Source organism: Erigeron canadensis, chromosome 1 (genome assembly GCF_010389155.1).
Source record: "Erigeron canadensis isolate Cc75 chromosome 1, C_canadensis_v1, whole genome shotgun sequence".
In the NCBI taxonomy this organism is placed as follows: Eukaryota; Viridiplantae; Streptophyta; class Magnoliopsida; order Asterales; family Asteraceae; genus Erigeron; species Erigeron canadensis.
Window position 1 is genome coordinate 41,613,198 of NC_057761.1, and position 20,590 is coordinate 41,633,787.

Below are 20,590 nucleotides of genomic sequence, written 5' to 3' on the forward strand. Positions count from 1 at the left end.
ATGAGATTCCTCCTTCTTTGAACAACCAAACGTACTAAGGAATGGAATTCAATTTCAATTCCATCAGATTCCATCAAATTATGTGAAACAAACGCGACCTTAGAGTTTGACGAAACCATCTCAAATAAGTAAACCATCACAAAACAGAGACGGAAAGAAAATTCACATTATTTATTTTAATCATTCATGAAATCATCGTGGCACAACACTTTTCTCTCTCATGGCCATTTCTCTTTCTAAAATATCTCATATAAATATATCATACTTGAGTCAATAAGTTAAACCATATAAACATCCTATCCTACACACATATACAAACCGGCCCGCAGGGAGATATTAGTTGAGAGGTTTAAAGGGTGTGAGTTTTTGCTCTTTCTTCATGAAGCAAAGACAAGACCAATCCATGGTTGACACAACCTCCAACAACCACCATGCCATAGATGAAGAAGATCATGTTGCAATCAATTATATGGTGGGTGGTGTTGTGGCTATACATAGCCAAGTCAAGAAAATTAAACAAGAGTTGGAGAAAACCATGCATCCGGCTGCTCTTGAGCACCCGGAGATGACATCTGTTTTACGAGAATTCTCAAGGCAGCCGAAGCGCTCTCGCTCGCCCTTGGGAATTACCAACCGACCTATCTCGGTTGGTAATTAATTTCTCGAAGTTTTAGATTATATCGAGGATCACATGTTTATGTTTTTTTTTCTTCCTTTTTATTTTCCTTCTTTGTAGTTTGTATGCATGTTGTTTTGTACTACTTACTTTAGATGTAAATAGTTACTTTTAAAGGATAAATAGTAAACATTTATGTTTACTGTCATGAGTATATTTACAGTTTTAGATTTATCTTCTTGTTCATCATGCGTTGTGCTAGCTACTTGGTTGGTTACAAACCGGTAAGAGGTAGGAAAACATTTTGAGTTGAAAAATATGAAAAGTTTTTGATTAGTTGTACTATGTGCCTCGTAAGTTCTACAATTGAAGTGTTTGTAAATTGTTTGTAACAACCAAACTAAAAACAGCCACATCTCACCCACCACCATATCCCAAAAGCAAAGTGACAAAAGGATGGAACCAACATCAACCACCTGTTTCTTGTCGATAAAAATATCATGATTCACATGCTTATAGCACCCCTATGGCCCTATACACGGTTCATATCTGCGTAATGATCCAAACACAAAACTTTGTTTTATGTATTACACGAATTTATTTTTACAATCTTATGTTGCATATATTTTTGTGTGTAGCAAAGAAGAAAAAAACAATTTATAGGCATGATAGTTCTCAGATTATTGATGCAATAGTTTAGACCCTTTTTTAGAAGAAAAAAAAATTTCATAACTTCGAGTTAATAGACAAGATATAAACTGTATCTTTATATACTTGCACCTATTTTTGCTTCATTTTCTACGAATTTTAAACCATCAACTATTTTTCTATATATGAAACTTACTGTATGGATATGCTTGTTGAGACAAGGTTTTTGTTTTTTGTTTTTTTTTTTTTAACAACAAATTTGGGCTCAGCGGCATGTCTCTTCATATGCCCAACTTCAATTCCAGAGGAAACTCATACTGAGAAAACCCCTGTCTCCGTTCCTGGAAGCATTTTGCTCACACCAGGATTTGAACCCAAGACCTCTTAGTCTCAGGCTCCACCATATACCAATTCATCTATTGATGATTGGTGCTTGTTGAAACAAGTGTTAATGGTCATTCATTTTACCATTAAAAGTTAGAACAGATTTGTATCTATTTTAAATTGAAATCAAATCAACACTTGCTTAATATATAAAAGTGATAAAAGTTGTTGTGCCTAAAAAGAGATTGATTTGCTTCTAAGTTAAACCTACAGATATCATTTTTCTCATCTACAAGATATTGGTGTATATTTGTTTTTCAGTATTGGTATCAAGCATCAACCTAAGATCTGGTTGAGTTTGAGGTTGCCGCTTACTGGGTTTGAACCGGATCAAACCAACAAAAACAAACAAACAATAATTTAACCAAACACCGAACTATTGTGATTTGAAATAACATAAACTTGAAATAATGTTTATCAGGGTTCAAAAAAACTAATCAATTGGAGTAAATAAACAAACCAATCAAGAAGCAAACCGGACTAGGGTGAGAAGCAGTTCTTTAAAGAAGTCTGTTACTATCAGGGTCTTTGTGTCCGAAAGTTCAGTCCTAACCAAGCATCCCATAATTCCAAAATGGTTTTGCTTCTACACTTGAACAGAAAAGAGGGCCTGCCAAGGTCTCATATGCCATAGCCAATCCATGTCTTTTATAACTTTGTCTGGTATAGGTCATCAAATCCTGGGTTTGAACATGTCTAGAGTGTGATCGGTTACGGTAACATGATTAACAAATGATATGCAATTAAGTCTAGTTTATACGTATACTCCATATAAAACTAGAGGTGGCAACACAAACGGTTTGTACAATGGTTCATAATAGGTACTTTTGGTAGTTGAGTCAGGTTGGGTTATCCCAACACAATTCTTGCCAAAATTATCTAAACAAATTATACAATATATACAAGCATAACAAACTGTCAACTATTATTACAAAGCTTCTATTGTTGCTATGATAATCTAATTTTACAAAACAAATGATTTAGAGGAGGGTTTTATGCATTTACACCTTGGTGACTTTTAACCAGTTTCACCTAGATGGTTTCCTTTTAAGCCAACTTTTCGTATTTTACCAGGCTTACTTAATCATAATAATTCCATAGATTGATAAAGATTTCTCAAAAAGAAATTTTGACTACATTATAAAAAGTTACAGAAGGCGATGCCATAAACAAGTCCAAAACTGAAAAATCCAGCCAAAAATGAGCCTAAAGAAACAACTAATGTAAAAAGATTACCTCGACCTTTAAGAAGCAAGAGATTCACTTGAAGAAAGTAACTTCACTCTCTTAGTAAGATCTCTCATAACATCAATTATGAGTGATTTCTTTTGGATTCTAAACTGTAAAGCCAACTCGGTTGAGGTAGAAATGCCCTCTTTAAGTAGCAATTCATCTTCCATTATCTTGGTGGGAAAATGGTTGAGTGCTATCACACATAATGCAATAAGTGTACGAAGAGCAGCTGTTTCATTTGATAATCCAAGCGGAGCCTTAATGGATAGTGATTTGAGTGTATCTAGATCATGCTTTTGTACTGTTTCGACATCGTCTGCTAGGAGTGCTCTCAAGGCAGCCAATAACCGACCTTCTACTACTTCGGGTCCTCCTAGAGTCACCTAAAGAAGAAGAAAAAGATTATATGATTAAGAATAAATCAAAATAGGAAGTACCGGTTGAAGTAGATTAGTTTCACAAATTAAGTAAACAGTAAAACTCAGAGGTGGCCTAATGGCTAGTCAGGTAACATAGATCAAAGGAGTTAGGACAACGATGGATAGTTATTATTTAAGGCCATTCAACATGGGTTGGTTGTCCACATAAAAAACTCGATTATTCATTTTTTTAGTAAAAAAATAACTAATGTGCTAAATATGATTACAGAAATGAATCCAGTTTTTTCATTTTATATATTGATTTTAGGAAATAGCAGAACATTTGAATAAGCTTTGGATGACATTAGATTTGTTCATTCAACCCACTAGAGATAAAGTATGAGCTAAAACAATAGTCATCTTGAAAAAAAACTACATCCATGGACAACTAGTTTAATGTTGAGAGCTATTACCTTGAGATGAGCTTGTTCTCCTTCTAAATTCAATTTTGATAGAATTTGTTGTTGCCAAGGAGCGGGTGAAGAAAAATTAGGGTTTGAAACCCCAGCTGCCATGCTTGCAGCATCAAAAAGACCTCCATCATACTTGAGTTCAATACAATCATACGGATTTGATGGCACCACAAAACCATAATCTAGTAGAAAAAGATCATTGCTCAAGCACCCGTAGTTAAGAGTCATATGATCACGCTCCTTGATATTCATCCCCGCAATAACCTATAGATAATGAACCATCAGATATAAACAGTTAATAAATTTGCTAGAAATATATGTAGTTTGAGTAGAGGTAGAAATTTCGAGCCATTTATTTATGAGTGGAACTATCAGGATTAAACAAGTTGAAAGTTAGAGCATACACCATCCTAAACCATTTTATTCAAAGATTTAGATTATTATAGCGGAGGGGTTATATTTTGAAATCATAACTAACACATTTATTTCAGTCCATCCAGACAAAGGGTGAACCGTTTCAACTTAAGGTTAAATTTTAGTTTGTATGACCTTAAATGCCATATAGTTTCAAGAAAGGTGATAGAAAGTAAAGCACGTGCCTTTACTAGCATCTTTGGATCTCCTGAACTTTGTTCCTGAACGATTTCCGCATTGGGGTTGAAGCTATGATTGCACATATCAATAAGAGGAAGCATCATCGGAATATCACCATGGTTTCCATTCTGAATCCCATGTAAACGGAAAGCTCTAGTAGAAACAGCGGACATAGCCCACCCCAATGAAGATGCATCAACATCCCGGCCTCCAAAAGGATGATCTTGTAAATTCACATCTTCAACTTCACGTCTCACTGCTTTATCAAAGTCAAGCAGGAAACGGCATCTCTTATTCACCTGTACGTATGAGATGATGTGTTTATGCACAATTGCACATACAAGGGTATACAGGTTAAAAGAGAATTTGGATGTACGTTTTGAAAGTGATTGTACTAATTGAATAATCAAATGGAATGGAATAAACCAAAAAAGACTTAAAATACCCAACAAATAACGGGTTTGTCGAGAAGTTAGAAGGCTATATTTGTAATTTTATTTCCACTCCATGATGAAATGAGGAAAAAGCAAGGACCCCCATTTGAATGAAAATAGATACTTTTTTGATGGAATCACATTCCCTAAGCAATGAACCATTCCATACCAAATTGTTAAGCAAACATGTTTTTAGTATTCCGTCGTAATAAGGTATTCCATTCCTCCTTCCATTACGGCATACCAAACACGGGCTTATATTATTATAGAAATTAATAAAACAACAACTTTTGTGAAGAAAACAAATTAGACATTGGGAGTATAACTCTCTTAAACTAGGTTATAAAAAATGGCTAGATTGGTAATTCGGTTTGGGTTTCAATGAAAAGGCTATCTACCATAGTCTGCTTTCATAATTAGGATAACGAACTTTCAAAGCTTTTTAAAAAAAAAAAAAACTTTCAAAAACTTTTATTTATAATAATCATGTAAGTTGACAGGTTTTAGGATGCCATATAAGCGCCAGGTTGACAAAGTCAACATGATCTAATGTACCGACAACGTCAGCTGCTGCATCATCATTTTGACCATGTTAGATTACACAAAGTTAAAATTATTATGAGTTGGCCGGCTTGAATCAAAACTCTAAAAATATGTTACCTTTGAGGTTGGATACAAAGTTCATTACTCGTAAAGAAAACCTGCCTGAAGTACACTATCTATTAATGAAATTTGCCCTTTTAATTTACCATTAAACAATCAGTTTTGTTGCAACTGAAAAAAATTGATTATTTCGACCTCAAAATATCGATATAATCAATACTGGTGTCTGTTTATACAAACATCAAAAACTGATTATCAGATAATTCCAAACCTAAAAAATGTAGATCCAAACACTGCCTAATATTTAATAGATATAGATTATTCTCCAAGTGTAAAATGTACCTGGTGAAGAAGAGGGGCATACTGTAAGCTCTTTATATCCTCCCCTGGGTAGAAAATGGGAACCGTAAAAGTTTCAGGGAGATTGCTGATATATGGCCACCAAAAGGAGCCTGTTTTTGCTCTTTCTTGAAGAAGTTTTAATCCCAACTTCATAGCCCATAGCTCCTCTGCCAAAAGCTTTACACCATTTATTCAGAACTTAAGATAGCCTAAATTACGCCAAATAATATAAAATAGAGTTACCAACCTATATTGGGAAACACAAACGTCGATTGGACAATAAGACTTCCATTATCACAAAACTGTGATAACTTTTACATCCGTAAAGCCAGATACATTTCAAAAGGTTAAATTTTCGATTCAGCTATAATAAGTGCACCAAAACATATATACTTGCCAGTTGCCACTTTGACAACGTCTTTTGAGTGCATCTAAATATCAATTCAATGTTATTGTATGCATTGCTGATGTGGCTCTGTTGATTATGATGCAGCAAATGACATGGCAACTTATCCGGCATCTTGTCAGCAAATATTACCATTACATGATGAAGAGGTAATTGAATACATACAATTACAGTAAATTAAAATAGTTTGATACACACAATTGATGGTGTACATGTCGGATACACACAAAAGAAAAACTTAAGGAGTTACATATTGGTGCACTTAACTCATTATATTATATTATTTTATAATATGGGGTTGTTATGCACCTAACTTGAGTGAAAAAACCCCTCACATACCAATATTTTAATATTTTGAATAAATGTTTGCCCCCAATGATTTTTATAGTTTAAAAAAAGGTATGCGAGGGGTTTTTCACCCAACTTAGATGCCTAACAGCCTCATATTCCCATCCCCTTTGTATAATGCATCAATGTTGCATTGCATTTCTAAACTTGTCTTCTTTTTTTTTTTTCTTTCTATCCCCGCTTATTTTAGGACGGAGGAAGTATCGACACAGATCAGTTTTTTGTAACCACGAGTGACACTTGATTACAATCTAACTACCAAATATAGCAGCAGCAACAACGAAACTCGATATCGCAAAAGGTGGGTATGGAGGAGGTCTAAGTCTAAACCCTACTAGATAAAGGTACCATTACATACTAGTTAGCTACAAACACTAATACAAGTAAGTTCTAAACACTAAAATCAAATATACTTACAAATATCAGTAATTTATGATACAAAAAAAAAATTGCAAAATTACATCTTTCATTACAGAAATAATAAGAATAATAAATACAGTATGACATACCAGGGACATGGCGAGAAAGATTAACCAAACTGGAATAAGACCCATCACCATTATCAGATTCAGTCACCGGAAACCGCAACGGAATGTGCTCCGGCAGGGCAATGAGCTCCGACCCTTTAGGGATTTCTTCAGAAGCTATCAATCCAAGCCCAAATGGGCCGGAATCTGCAATTCGAACAAAAGGGTGTACGAATCCACCTTCTTTTTTGACCCATTTGATCAGGTCAGGTGGGTTTGAAACTAGCCGTGGAGCACCGGCGGCGGCGGAGCAGGTTAGCCGGCGGTGGAAAGATGGAATGATGGTTGGGTTGTTTAATAGAGTGAAATGGTGGGTTTTTGTAGTGATTAACATTATCTTGTTGGTTGTGGAGATCACTGAATTCGACAATTTTTTTTGTTTTTATATTTGGAGCTCCGAATAGGTTGTGGACTATTTGATTTACTTGGATAGAAATAGTTTGGACTTTGGAGGGTTTGGGACTTTGGGGAAGATTTTGGCCCATGATGATTTTATTACTCAATAATTTATCTTGACGTTTTTAAACGGTTCATTTAGACTACTATTAACCGTTCACATTTTTTACTTATACATTCATATCACATTAGCATTACTTTTTCATCAACATGACCTTTTTTTTCCCTTTAACCTTCGAATTTAAATCCTTATTATACCCCACAATATACCTTAATAACCAATCAAAATAAAACAAAACACACAAAGAGACTACATGACTACATTTAACCCTTCACCTTAGGTGATCCTAATCACCTTCCATTTTTCACCTAGCATTTACACCTTGTAACCTTAACAATTCATCTTTTTTCACCCTTCTTTCACCTGTCAAGTCAACCAACATTTACTAATGATCTTACAGTCCTTGTTGTTTAACAAAGCCAAATACGGATTCAACGAGGTAAGTTCTTATTAATCAACTATAGTCATGCATTATCTACTTGTGTAGTGGTTCAAATATATGTGTGTGAGATTTATGAAAAAAATTGATAAGTGCTTCTAATAGCACAGATGTTTCATAGGTTATACGAGTAATGATAATTAGTTAAGCACTATGTTAGTTTTATGGACTTTTAATGCATCAAAATGATGTTTTTTTAAGTGTTTTCACCGTTCTTATTTTAAGACTGTTTTTATTTGATTGCCCTCATAGATATATAATATAGGGTAACACTCCGGTGAGAACACTCTTAAAATAAGAACGGTGAAAACACTTAAAAACATAATTTTAATGCATTAAAAGTCCAGAAAACTAACATGGTGCATAACTAATTATAATTATTTAAGTGTTTAACAACACATTGATGCATCAAAATCGAAAAAATCACATTTTTTGTTTTGTGCATCAATCTTGGATGCATATTCATCAAAATGATGCATCCAATAAAAAACATGATTTTTTCGATTTTGACGGATCAATGTGTTGTTAAACAATTAAATAATGATAATTAGTTATGCATTATGTCAGTTTTATGGACTTTTAATGCATCAAAATGTAGTTTTTAAGTATTCTCACCGTGTTCTTATTTTAAGATTGTTCTTATTTGATTGTCCCATATATATATATAATATATATATATATATATATATATGAGTTTAAATGTTTTTACGGGATGACAACTAATATACTCGTAGTATTAGATTTTTGAAGGCTTAGTTGCCAATGAGATGTTCAAATGACTAGTATGTATAACAGGTCAATCTTGTTGAGTGTGGTCTTAACGACCAATTGATATGATGTCGGGTATTTGATGCGCAGGTAAAAAGTACAAACCTACAGGACTAACCCTGACGAACATAGCTTTTACAAAATTTAACTCCACATTCCAGAAAAAAAAAACCACTAAACCACTTGTCCGTAGACACGACAACCATAAATAGACACCTCTTTCTAATTCTAATTTATGTTTATTTATAAAAAAAAAAAAGTCTTTTTTTCCCGGTTCAACCATCTACACCATCACAACCATCATCCTCTACCCCACCGTTGCCACCATATAAGTAACGGGGAATCTTTCACGGCACACATATATGTATGATATTAATAATTTAGGGAAACTAGAGTGTTGTCTGCGCATTGCAGCGGCGACAGTTTATAGCGCGTCAGACACCGTAACGGTTTATAGCGTTCAGGTTACTTTCATGAGATGCGTCAATGCAAATCTAACCGTATCATTCATTCTAAAAATAAGTCGTGGATTAGGTGCAATTAAAAAATTAAATAGTCAAAGATTAAAATTTAATGGTTAGTAATTTCGTGAGTTATAAAAAGGTAATTATTGTTTAAACTTTAAACATTTCGTGATATAATCTATGACAATTAAGATATTTTTTCTTATCCGTAGCAATACCTTCAGCAATAATTTTAGATTTAAATGAGGTTTTTTTCACAATGGGGTTTCTAGGTAATGTGGGTTTTTTTAAAGGGTAATTTCGGAATTTCAATGACAAGGTATGTGAAGGTAGTGTAAATTAGAAAGGCAAATTAGACAATTCAATAACTTTTACACAATGGAGTTAATCCATAGAGAAAACATGCAACACAAAAAGACAGTAAAACAGTAACAATATAAATCTAGGGTGAAAATCCCCTCAAGTTTGTTTCAACTTGAGGGGTCAAGTTAAAGAAATCATGACCGTTGGATTATAATCAAAGTTCAAGATTTAATGATTACTTATAAATCTTGACTTTTGATTATAATTTAATGGTCAATATCTCTCTAACTTGACTAGTCAAGTTGGAAAATTTAAAGAAAATCCCTTCCATAAATCTAACCCGTAAAAAAATTGTAGCATAAAAGGACAATAAGTCAATAGTATTTATTTATAGACTTGCAACAACAAGTGAGCAACAACGGTACCTAATCCGGCAATTGCTGGGTTTGGATATGTATAACTTATTAACTTAATATGTATTCGGACTTTGCTAACAATCTTGATACTATGATAAGTGTATAAACGAATATTCTGGGCAAACTTTAAAGCAAAAGTCCTTCTTAATCTGATAAACTTGTAAATATGATCGAAATTCCAATGTGCCAAAATTTAAAGAGATTTATTATACTAAAACACAGTTGCTCTAATAAGACTAATCACAGTTCTTAATTTTTTAAGGTTGACTTTTCTTTTTAATTTTGATTTTAATGTACACTTTTTTGTTTTTCATCACAAATTTACATTTTTTTACCTATTAATTTTAATATAATAAATAAATAATAATAACTAATATATAATAGAATAATAACTAATATTTATCCAATAGTGTGTTTTATTATATAAACATAAAATAAATTAATTAAAAATAAATAAAATTTAATGTAAATAAATTAAGATTTTAGAGTTAAACAAATTCGATAATTATACTTTTAAAAAATATTTTAATATAAAACTCATAGTGTTGATATATAGATCAATTTTTTATTATTCAAAATAGACACGGGCCTAAAGTTCTTAAGTATATTTGTAAACTCATCAATTAGTCATATGCATTAATTTTTTTTCTTAATTAAGCCTTATTTGGTACATTTATCAAAATCAAAGGCAGAATAACTAAAGTTGTTTAAAACATAAAGGGAAAAGTACATTTTTCGTCCTTGTGGTTTTTGGAAAAACGACGTTTCATCTTTGCCGTTAAAAACGTGCTTTTTTCATCCTTGTGGTTTATATTCAGTTAAAAAAGTTCGTCCCTGCCGTTATGTCCCCCCCCCCCCCCCACGTGCAAGTCACGTGAGGGCATTTTTGTCCGTTTAGACCAAATATTAACAAAAAAAATGTGCCTGCCTATTAATATAAGACCCAACCCTTTATTTTGACCCACCTATTTCCCAAATTAATTTCTCCCCCGAATTAATTTCTCCCCCAAATTCAATCCAATCAATTGAACCTCAATCAAATTGATGGTTGCTTATTGTTTGTGTGGGAAGCATTCGGTGGTGAAAACATCATGGACTCCATTGAATCCAGGTCGTCGTTTTTACTGTTGTTCACGAAATGTAAGGATTTCTCAACCCTAATTCTAATTAATTTTAGTTTCTTTCTTTTAATTGGAAAGTCAAAGTTGGTTTCTTTGTTACCAGAAATCAAAGAATTGTGGTTTTCTTGGATGGGTTGATCCCCCAATGTGTAAAAGATCCACCGAAATTATTCCTGGATTGTTAAGAGCTAAGAACAATTTGGAAATATCATTGAAGGAAAAGAATGCTCAAGTTGGTAGATTGAAGAAGTGGTTGATTCTTAGCTGGGTTTTTTTCATAATTGTGTGGATATGTAGGTCTTAGTTGGGTTGAATAATGTAATTTTGTGCTTCAAGTTTATTAGTGAAATATCATGTACTTCTACTATAATGCTAATAATATTTGCAAATTTTCAGTATATAATTTGTTGTAGAAAATTTAGTGTTGGTTTAATCACATGTATATATGACTGTTATATACATATATGTATAGCTTTACATTTGGTTTAATATCATATATATAACAGAAGTGATGATATATATATATATAGCAGAATTGGCAACCCAATTAAAATACAGAATTGGTAATTGAGAATGAAAAGTGCAGACTTGGTAATTGACAATCAAAAGTGCAGTATATAGCAGAATTGGCAACACAATATATATATAGCAGAATTGGTAAAAATGGTCTTACAATCCAAATACAAATCCAAATTAGGGTTTTTGCTAAACTGTTTTCATTATCATAAATATTAATCAATGATGTCATTTCAATTCTGATCAAACATAGAGTTTTTCCAAAAGTGCAGAATGAAAAGTTTAGCAAAATGAAACAGTTTAGCGAAAGTGCAGAATGAAAAGTGCAAAAGTGCATAATGAAAAGTGCAGAATAGGTAATTGACAATCAAAAGTGCAGAATTGGTAATATATAGCAGAATTGAAACTAAAACATGGTAATTATATAGCAGAAGTGCAGAATTGGTAAAAATGGTCTTACAATCCAAATCCAAATTCAAATTAAACATCCTGATCAAACATAGAGTTTAGCAAAATGAAACAGTTTAGCAAAAGATTAAACATAAACAACTTGATAACAGTTTAACCAATCTAAATTCATTCGCATCCCAGTGGATGACTTGCACTTGCACCTTGAGTACAAGATTCACTTGCAGCTTGGCTTCCATTTTGTTTTGTAACTTTCTTTTTCTTTAATGGTTGACTTACAGCTTTACTTGCAGCCTTCTTTCTCTTCATACCTTGACTTGTACCAGTTTCACTTCCATCTTGACCACCAGCTTTCTTTCTCTTCACACCTTGACTTGGACCTGTTTGACTTCCTCCTTGACCCTTGCAAGTTACTGAATTATGACCCCTATTCCCACACTTTCCACAAGTAACAGTTTTTCCAGCCCTGCTAACCTTTCCATTCTTAACCATTTTTGCAGCTTCAATCTCCATTGCACTCTTTTGTCTGACTTTCTTTGGCCTACCAATCTGAGTCTTATGATAAGGAGGGAGCAGCTTAGTTGGGCACTCACTCTTTGGCCATGAGGTATATCCAGTCACTGGTTCTACTTTAAACCCATAAACCTCATTCCATGTATCCAACCTATAACATGGATGAACCCAATCCTCAACTATCCCCTTATTACCAGTTTCAGTATAATGTGCCCATATACCACAAACTGCATGTTTACAGGGCATCCCAGTCAAGTCCCACCTTCTACAAGTACAAGTTCTCTCGTTAATATCAACTACACATTGCTCCCTATAAGAATCCCTAACCTGAAATCTATTAGACCCATTCCATATGGCAGTACACTTATTTGCAGCTTTTTTAATTCCCTCAAATAAAATGGTAGCAGCAGGTGTCAATGGTCCTTTTTCTTTATCAATAACCTTTTGAACTGTCACAATCCTTTTCATGAGGTATTCCCTAGTATACTCTAAACAACTAATGATTGGTTTCTCTCTTCCTTCAACTAATCTACTATTAAAACTCTCACAAATGTTATTTAATAGAATATCACAATGAGACCTTCCTGTATTACATTGCATTAAAATAAGAGTTAACCAATCTAATCTAGCAAAACAAAATAGTATAACCTTAATCCAAATAATACATTACATACCAGAAAAATGAGCCCTGCTCCAATGATGGGGGGAATTACCTTCAAATACTTGTATGCAGCTTCATCTACCTTCCTTAATTCTTCCATAGCAGCATCAAATTCAATTACAGTGGTTCTAGTAGCAGACTTCCGCAACAGTTCCCTGATCAAATCACCCTTGAATGTCCTACTCATGTTTTCATAGATATGTCTAAGACAGAATCTATGTTCTGCACTTCGAAAAATCTTTGCCAAGGCTGGTATCAATCCCTAAAAAAGAAGGTAAAACTATTAATTGGCAGTTAAATAATGAAGGTATAATTGGCAGTTAGTAATAATAATTACCTTTTGCTTGTCTGAAATGAAGGTATAATTGGCATTTGATGGTAAATCCAAGTCATCTTGTAAGCAACTCAAAAACCATTTCCAAGAATCAAATGTCTCAACTTCAGCTATAGCATAAGCTAGGGGATAAATTCCATTGTTAGGATCTACCCCCACAGCTGTGCGAACTTGTCCCGGATATGGACCTTTCATGAAGGCACCATCTAATCCAATCAACTCTCTCCTGCAAGCTTTATATCCTTCTTTCAAAGGCCCCAAGCATATGTATATCCTCTTAAAGACTCTAGTTTCTGAGTTGGGGTTAGGTTCAGGTTGAACCTCAATCTTCACTGTAGTGCCTGGGTTTCTTCTTTGAAGCTCCAAACAGTAGTCTCTTAGCCTTTCATATTGTTGATTATGGTCTCTAGCCAGTTGTTTCTTAGCTTTTGCCTTTGCCCTTTTAACTGTCATCCTATTAATTCCCAAATCAAATCTGTTTACCAATTCAAACAGTTAAATAATTAAAAAACAGAATATATAATTAAAAACAAAAAATTAAATTAAAAAGAGAAAATTAAATTAAAAAGAGAATATATAATTAAAAACAAAAAATTAAATTAAAAAGAGAAAATTAAATTAAAAACAAAATATATATTAGTACCTTTTTGAAACAATATCCTAAATTGTTGCCCCTTTGATTTTTGGATCTGCCTCAACTGTATCCAAGATTTGTTTTGAATATGAATGTAGAAGAACACTGCCTAAGCTCCCTAAGTTGAAGACATTTATGTTCTTCTTTTAATGTTTTCACCATCCATCTATGTTCACCTTTACCTTTAGACACATGTAAAGTCCATGGGCAAGTGGGCTTTGGTATAACCTTTTTCTCTACAACAGAATCTTCACTTTCCCCCACAACACCCTTTCCTTTATCATCTTTACTCTTCACACCCTCTGCATTTGCATCTTTACCCCTCACACCCTTTTCAAATGCTAATTTACTTGGTGTCTCCTTTATCAAAGACTTTGTCATCACTGGCTTAGGTACAGGAACATTCCCAAAACATCTTGCCCTCACCCTATCTTTATCATCTTTCACAAATTTGATGTCTCTCCTAGTATCAATTGCATGATTTTTCACCATTTCTTTCACAATTTGTTTATAATCAAATGATTGAGTCAAAAAGAATTTGCTTTTAACTACCGGATCATTTGCCTTTTGCCTCCTCAAGTATTTCAGCCTCTTCCTCCTTTCACCTTCAATTGTATCATCATCAGGCCCATTATCAAATTCATCAAAGTCTATAGCTATTACTTCTTAATTCACTGTCAACTCTCCAATATTTGGTGTAAACTCATGCATATTAGTAGCTTGTGACTCAAAATTAAACTGAAAACCTCTCATGTCAACTTCATAATCCCCATCTACTTCCTTCTCAAGTGCTTGACTCCCATCTATTTCTTCTCCCTCATCATCTATTTCTTTCTGGGGTACAAAATCCTCATCCTGACTATCATCTCTCTCACTTTCTTCTTCCTCATTATGTTCATCATTCTCATCTGTCTCATTATCTTCTCCCTCATTCAGTTCATCATCAATCTCATTGTCTAGACAAACAACATTCTCATTCTCTAAAATGGGATCAATCTGAACAGGTTTCTTAAAGTTGGTCAGGTTTAGCTGAGCATCAATTTCCTCAATTAAGCCCCCTGTTTTTGTATTCTCATCCCCTAGTTTACCCACATAAACATCAATTTCTCTACACTTAGGAACAAATCTTAACATCTTTTTGATATCCCTAACAGATTGTAATGATCTAAGTCCATTATCCAAGTCACTTCCAGGTTTCATGAAATAACATTCCTCTATACGATCAAAACAGTTTACTTCTTTAAGTATAGCATACACTTCTAGCATGTTCATTTGTTGATACTCAATAAAGTCGAAAGTAATTACCTTTCCATCAAGATATGATCTTTTAGGGTTTGAAACGAATTTTCCATCATGATGAAGATGAATGGTGAAAACATCCTCCGTTTTCCTTCCTGTATGAAAAAAAGAAGTAAATAAAACACATAAACCCAAATTAAAAAAAACCCTAAATCATTTTTTCATTATTATATACGAACCTAAATAAATCTCTTTAGGCTCGACTGCTTGTTTTCTGAATCTCCATCGAATATGCTTATCAATATCGTCTTCGGCCATGGCGATATACTGGAGGGAAAGGTTTGGAGGGAAAGGTTTGGTGGTGTGTGTGTGTAATTTTGATCGCCTTTTTTTTATTAGGGATGAAAATGAAGAAGGAAAGGAATATGAAAAGGATAAGATAGCAAAAAGACGAAAAGGGCCTAGACATTTGGTCTAAACGGACAAAAATACCCTCACGTGACTTGCACGTGAGGGGACATAACGGCAGGGGCGAACTCTTTTAACGGAATATAAACCACAGGGATGAAAAAAGCACGTTTTTAACGGCATGGATGAAACGTCGTTTTTCCAAAAACCACGGGGACGAAAAATGTACTTTTTCCAAACATAAACCTTTGTATCTATATATATGGAGACTAACCTAAAATTGATGCAATAATATGGAGAGATTACAAAAGATATGAAGTAACATTTATAATAGAATTAACATATTCTCAAATCAAGTAGTTAACAACTTAACATAATCCAATGATTCAAATAATTACATCTAATTTTGATTCGATTCTTTCATCATCATCACCTTAAACTCATCAAAACTAATCATCCCATCACCATCTTGATCAACACCAGCAATCATCTTTCGACATTCATCGATACTACATTGTTCACCTAAGCTCCTCAACACTTTCTTTAACTCGTCCGCGGTTATAGACCCGTTTTTATCAACATCAAAAACCAAAAACGCCTCTTTTAAACTCTCCAACAAGGCATTAGAATCGACGTCTCTTGTGTTCATCTCAATAAACTCTTGCAAATCAATAAAACCGTCTCCATCCACGTCCACTTCCTTAATCATTCTTTTTAACTCTTCTTCACTATGCTTTTGGCCAAGGCTTCCCATAATTAATCCGAGTTCGGTTGATGAAATCTTGCCATCTTTATTGACATCGAATTTTTTGAACACATGTTCTAGTTCATCTTTGATTCCTAAAGGATGGGATGTCGTTGGGGGCGTAGTGTTCGTGGTTTCCGTGGTGTTATCTTTACCGGGCTTCTTTGTTTTTCGGCTGAAAAATTTTCTTAAACTCATGGTCGATCGATTTAAGGAATTGAAGAGGCTTTTGGGTATAGAAGGGTTTATGTCGATTGTCGAATGATCAAAAAAATTAGAGGAGGGTTTGCGTTTTATAAACATGATTGTTGTATTTGTATAAGGAAAGATTCACGAGGAATTTGTGTGCGAGTGAAATTGATGGGTGCACGCCCTTACGATTCGGAAATACTAAACGAAATACAATTGTATTCTTAATTTTAATCTACATATATCTGAAAAATCTATATCTATATAAAGCCGTTAAATAATGTATTTATGGTAAATCAATAAATAAGGAGTCTAAAAATTTTAGTAAATAAAAAACAACAAAATTATGGTAAGTTCATTAATGTGAACTAGTCAACATTTATTAATGCATACTAGTTCTAATACCCGTACGATGTACGTTATTTATATAGATTGTATCATAAAGAAATCCAAATTTACCTCATACATGATTCGTTGAGTATAAAATAAATTATTGTTAAAGTAGATCAATGATCGAAGTTAAATTATAATAAACAGTAATGATAAATATAATATATGTTTAATTAGAATTTTAGATTCACCTTAAATTTTTAGAACACATTAAATCGGAAATTGTAAGCATAGTGGATGATGGCAAATAACCTTATGATTTCAGATCGTAAACTCAATTTTTTGAAGTCTTCATATTAATAACTTATTATAATTTGAATAAGAAAGGTACTTTACACGAGTACTAAATAAAAATGCTTACATATATTAGGACAAGCTAGAGGAGAACACGCATAAAGTGGTGGTAGTGATGACTACGATGTTGTGGTGGCGGCAATGACTAACAGTTGTGGTAACGGTGACTAGTATAGGTTATTGATGTAAACAAAATAATGTATTTATTTGATGAGTTGATAGATTTTGTAAATTATTTCATTCAAGTATGTTTAGAGTATTACTTAAGGAGTTAAGTGAAGTAGTAATACTTAAAGGGATGAGTAGGGTTCGGTATTGGGAAGGAGGAAGAGACGAATTTGCTCTACAAAAGGAAAAAAAAATAAAGATATGGCGATAATACTTACACAAAAATGTATATGCACCATATATTTTGGTCATTAAAGTATGTCTCATGCATATATTTTGTGTATGATAAAATATACTCGTTATTGTGTAAGGATCATTTATGATTGAACTAAAATATCAAATATAACATGATAATAAATTACTAACATTCAATCTGATAACTCCAGAAAATGGTCATTGAATTGGAAACAGATGTGAGACCACATGTATATTTAAGAAGACGAGCATGGTATCCATGCAATACGGCGGCGATGATATTAGTTGCGATATGGTGGTGTCGGCGTAATTAAAGTAGTGTTGGTAATTGATACAAAGATATTTGATTTTTAAGGATAGTGAATATCTTTTAAAAGATTATAGAATGATTGTGTAAGTTAATTAATTAAGGGTAAAATGATAATTTCACGCAGTGACGGAACATTATAGGGGCAAGAAGGGGTTTAGATCCCCCCAAAAATTTAGTATTTAGCAATTATTCATATGTATTGGGTTAAAAAAAATTTTTTTATACATTTACCCCCTCAAAAAAATGGGATTTTTTTTTACCCCCTCGTTATGATGTTCAAGTTCCGTCGTTGATTTCGCATGTTTTAAAATTATAAGTTTTTTAACATAAAGGTATAATTTTTATAATAGTATAGAAGTATAAAAGTATATTAGTATAGATGATTACTTTTGTCCATGTCAACAATCATTGTAGGTATCACATCATCCAATTTAGCATTTGATGATCAAGTTTATCTTTTCAAAAAGATATATTCTTTTACCTAGGTTGCCGACTTTTCTATATCCATGTAGACAGCCGCATCATCATTTTTACTTATGAGGCAGTCCACGTCATCATATTGCCTCACCAAACAACCTGCGAAAACGAACCAACTATAAAGATAAACACAAGAGTTAATCCTTCCTTCTTGGCCTAGCTAGTTCTAGTTAAAGACACCGACCTCTTTCTATTAAAATTGTTAGTGATCATGAGAAACCAAAGCATATTTTTCATCCTAACCTAATTAAGATCTTTTAATCGGTAATTTGGTATTAAGAACTTTGACCAACTCATCATGTGAAAAACTAACACAAGTCTTTTATAATTTATCTTTCACTCTAGAATTAATTAGGCCCCTCTAATTTGACCTCAATATTTTATCTTTTTGCCACGTTTTATTCTTCTATACTTCTACTTATTATATGAACCAAACAAGTGTTTTTATCACTTTCTGTTTATCTCAAAGCAACAGTAGTCTTGTTTTATTGTAAAAAATATTCCATATAACACGTTAATTTCTGTCAAGCATAATAGAAAACTAACTAGTATCATAAATCAAATGATTTGAGCCTAAAACACGTTAATTTATTGTAAAAAATATTCCATATAACACGTTAACTTATTGTAAAAAATATTCCATAAATCATGAGATGATCATAATGATTTGAGCCTTTAAGTGGTTTTTCACCTCGCATATCTTAAATTTGCATGTATTTAAAAGTAAGTATTTTTTAATAAGCCTAAAACTATAGGTTTAAAAATAAGCTTAATGCATTGAATATTTGACATATAATTTTATGATTATTTTTCTTTTATCCATCTTTGTCATTGATCAAATTAAAACATATGTTCTCAGATAATGATAAATCTACCTAATTGGTGTGCTTAAAAATATGTCTAATCGTAAGATTATGACATGTGGAAAAATCAGTGGGCAAGATTAGAAAAGAGAATTAGTGGAATCCACATGTCAACTTCTTAAGGTTTTAGGTTAATTTTTAGACATGTGAGTTAGGTTAATTAATCATTGTCCTTTTACATAATGTGTCCCTTGAACCTCAATTTGTCACCATCTTTCCAACAAACTATGGCTGTCATCCATAACGAATACAATATATAAAAGGGAAATGATATTAGTACCATTTGTTTTCATTGATGTACCATTTTTATGCAATACTTGCTTGTACAGTCAGCTGTAAAACTTGTATATTGTGGTACATCAATCAAAAACAATAATACAAATATCATCTTCCTATATAAAAAGGTACTCCTGCTTTATAAAACATTAATTAGAACTTCCCCCTATATAGACACCTGCATATTAATCCTACATTTTTGGTTACATTCAATTTGACAAACATAGTTTTAAGTTAATTATTAAGCTTATTATTATGAGTATTTAGTGTCAAACTAAAGGTTTGATTGAAATGTTTTGCTCAACATAATTCTGAAGGATAAATAATGATTAAGCTTATTATCAAGCATGCATAACATAAAATTTGAACAATACTTAATCATCATTTAGTACACGTAACAGAAAGTGATGATTAGTATGAAAATGTCAGTGTTTAATTGGTGTACTTTCTTATTACAAATAATTTTGTTTTTGAAAGGTTAGCGAAATATATGATATTAACCCAATTATAGTATTTCTTGGAGGGTCTCTCTGGATTTAGTGACAAGAGATCTAGCGGGAAGGTGGGGTTGTCGCTATGATAACATAATTTGTTTTTTTTTTTTTTTTTGAGGGGGTTTCTTCTAGAAAAGCTTATTTTGTGTGTGTATGTGTTTTTTTTCTTTTTTTTAGGTTTATTAAAATTACGTGTTTTATTGGATTATTTGACACGTATCGTTCTATGCCATTCAAGAAATTCTCACCATTTGTTTAGATTACTTTTGCAATTTCAAGCAATTAAATAAAGCAAACCATACAATAGCTAGTCAAATTCTCCAAAGTCATTGTCAATTTCATAAATAAATAATTTCCACTTTGTGCATTTTTGTTGAGCCAAGTTATAATCACATTATTGTGAGCAAGAGCAATATCATTCATTACCTGGATTGAAAATGACCGTAAGCACAACTGTTTTTATTTTTTTTAACACTGGCAATCTGGCATCGTATATATGTAAATTTACGAATGTGATTAGTTTCTTTAATAATAATTGTTA

The 20,590-nt window shown here is 32.8% G+C and overlaps 3 protein-coding genes across 6 annotated transcripts; 1 reads left to right on the forward strand and 2 right to left on the reverse strand.

Annotated features, from left to right (window-relative positions):
- Nucleotides 1-236: 236 nt before the first annotated feature.
- Nucleotides 237-824, forward strand: LOC122585145. The gene has a single exon (XM_043757250.1). It carries the CDS (start codon nucleotides 380-382, stop codon nucleotides 656-658), a length of 279 nt encoding a protein of 92 aa, XP_043613185.1. The 5' UTR covers nucleotides 237-379; the 3' UTR covers nucleotides 659-824.
- Nucleotides 825-2,007: 1,183 nt separating this feature from the next.
- On the reverse strand, nucleotides 2,008-7,329 carry LOC122585147 (actin-histidine N-methyltransferase). 4 transcript variants are annotated; one of them, XM_043757254.1, is made up of 6 exons: nucleotides 6,950-7,329; nucleotides 5,687-5,853; nucleotides 4,313-4,606; nucleotides 3,714-3,977; nucleotides 2,885-3,264; nucleotides 2,008-2,328 (listed from the first exon to the last, which is right to left on the reverse strand). In XM_043757254.1, exons 1-5 carry the CDS (start codon nucleotides 7,299-7,301, stop codon nucleotides 2,893-2,895), a joined length of 1,449 nt encoding a protein of 482 aa, XP_043613189.1. In that variant the 5' UTR covers nucleotides 7,302-7,329; the 3' UTR covers nucleotides 2,008-2,328; nucleotides 2,885-2,892. The 4 variants fall into 4 exon arrangements, with proteins under 4 accessions (XP_043613189.1, XP_043613190.1, XP_043613188.1 ...); XM_043757255.1 differs by having other exon boundaries at nucleotides 2,008-2,344; XM_043757253.1 differs by lacking the exon at nucleotides 2,008-2,328 and having other exon boundaries at nucleotides 2,761-3,264.
- Nucleotides 7,330-16,048: 8,719 nt separating this feature from the next.
- Nucleotides 16,049-16,662, reverse strand: LOC122592682 (probable calcium-binding protein CML25). The gene has a single exon (XM_043764971.1). The coding sequence runs from the start codon at nucleotides 16,589-16,591 to the stop codon at nucleotides 16,049-16,051; it is 543 nt and encodes a 180-aa protein (XP_043620906.1). The 5' UTR covers nucleotides 16,592-16,662.
- Between the last annotated feature and the right edge of the window lie 3,928 nt (nucleotides 16,663-20,590).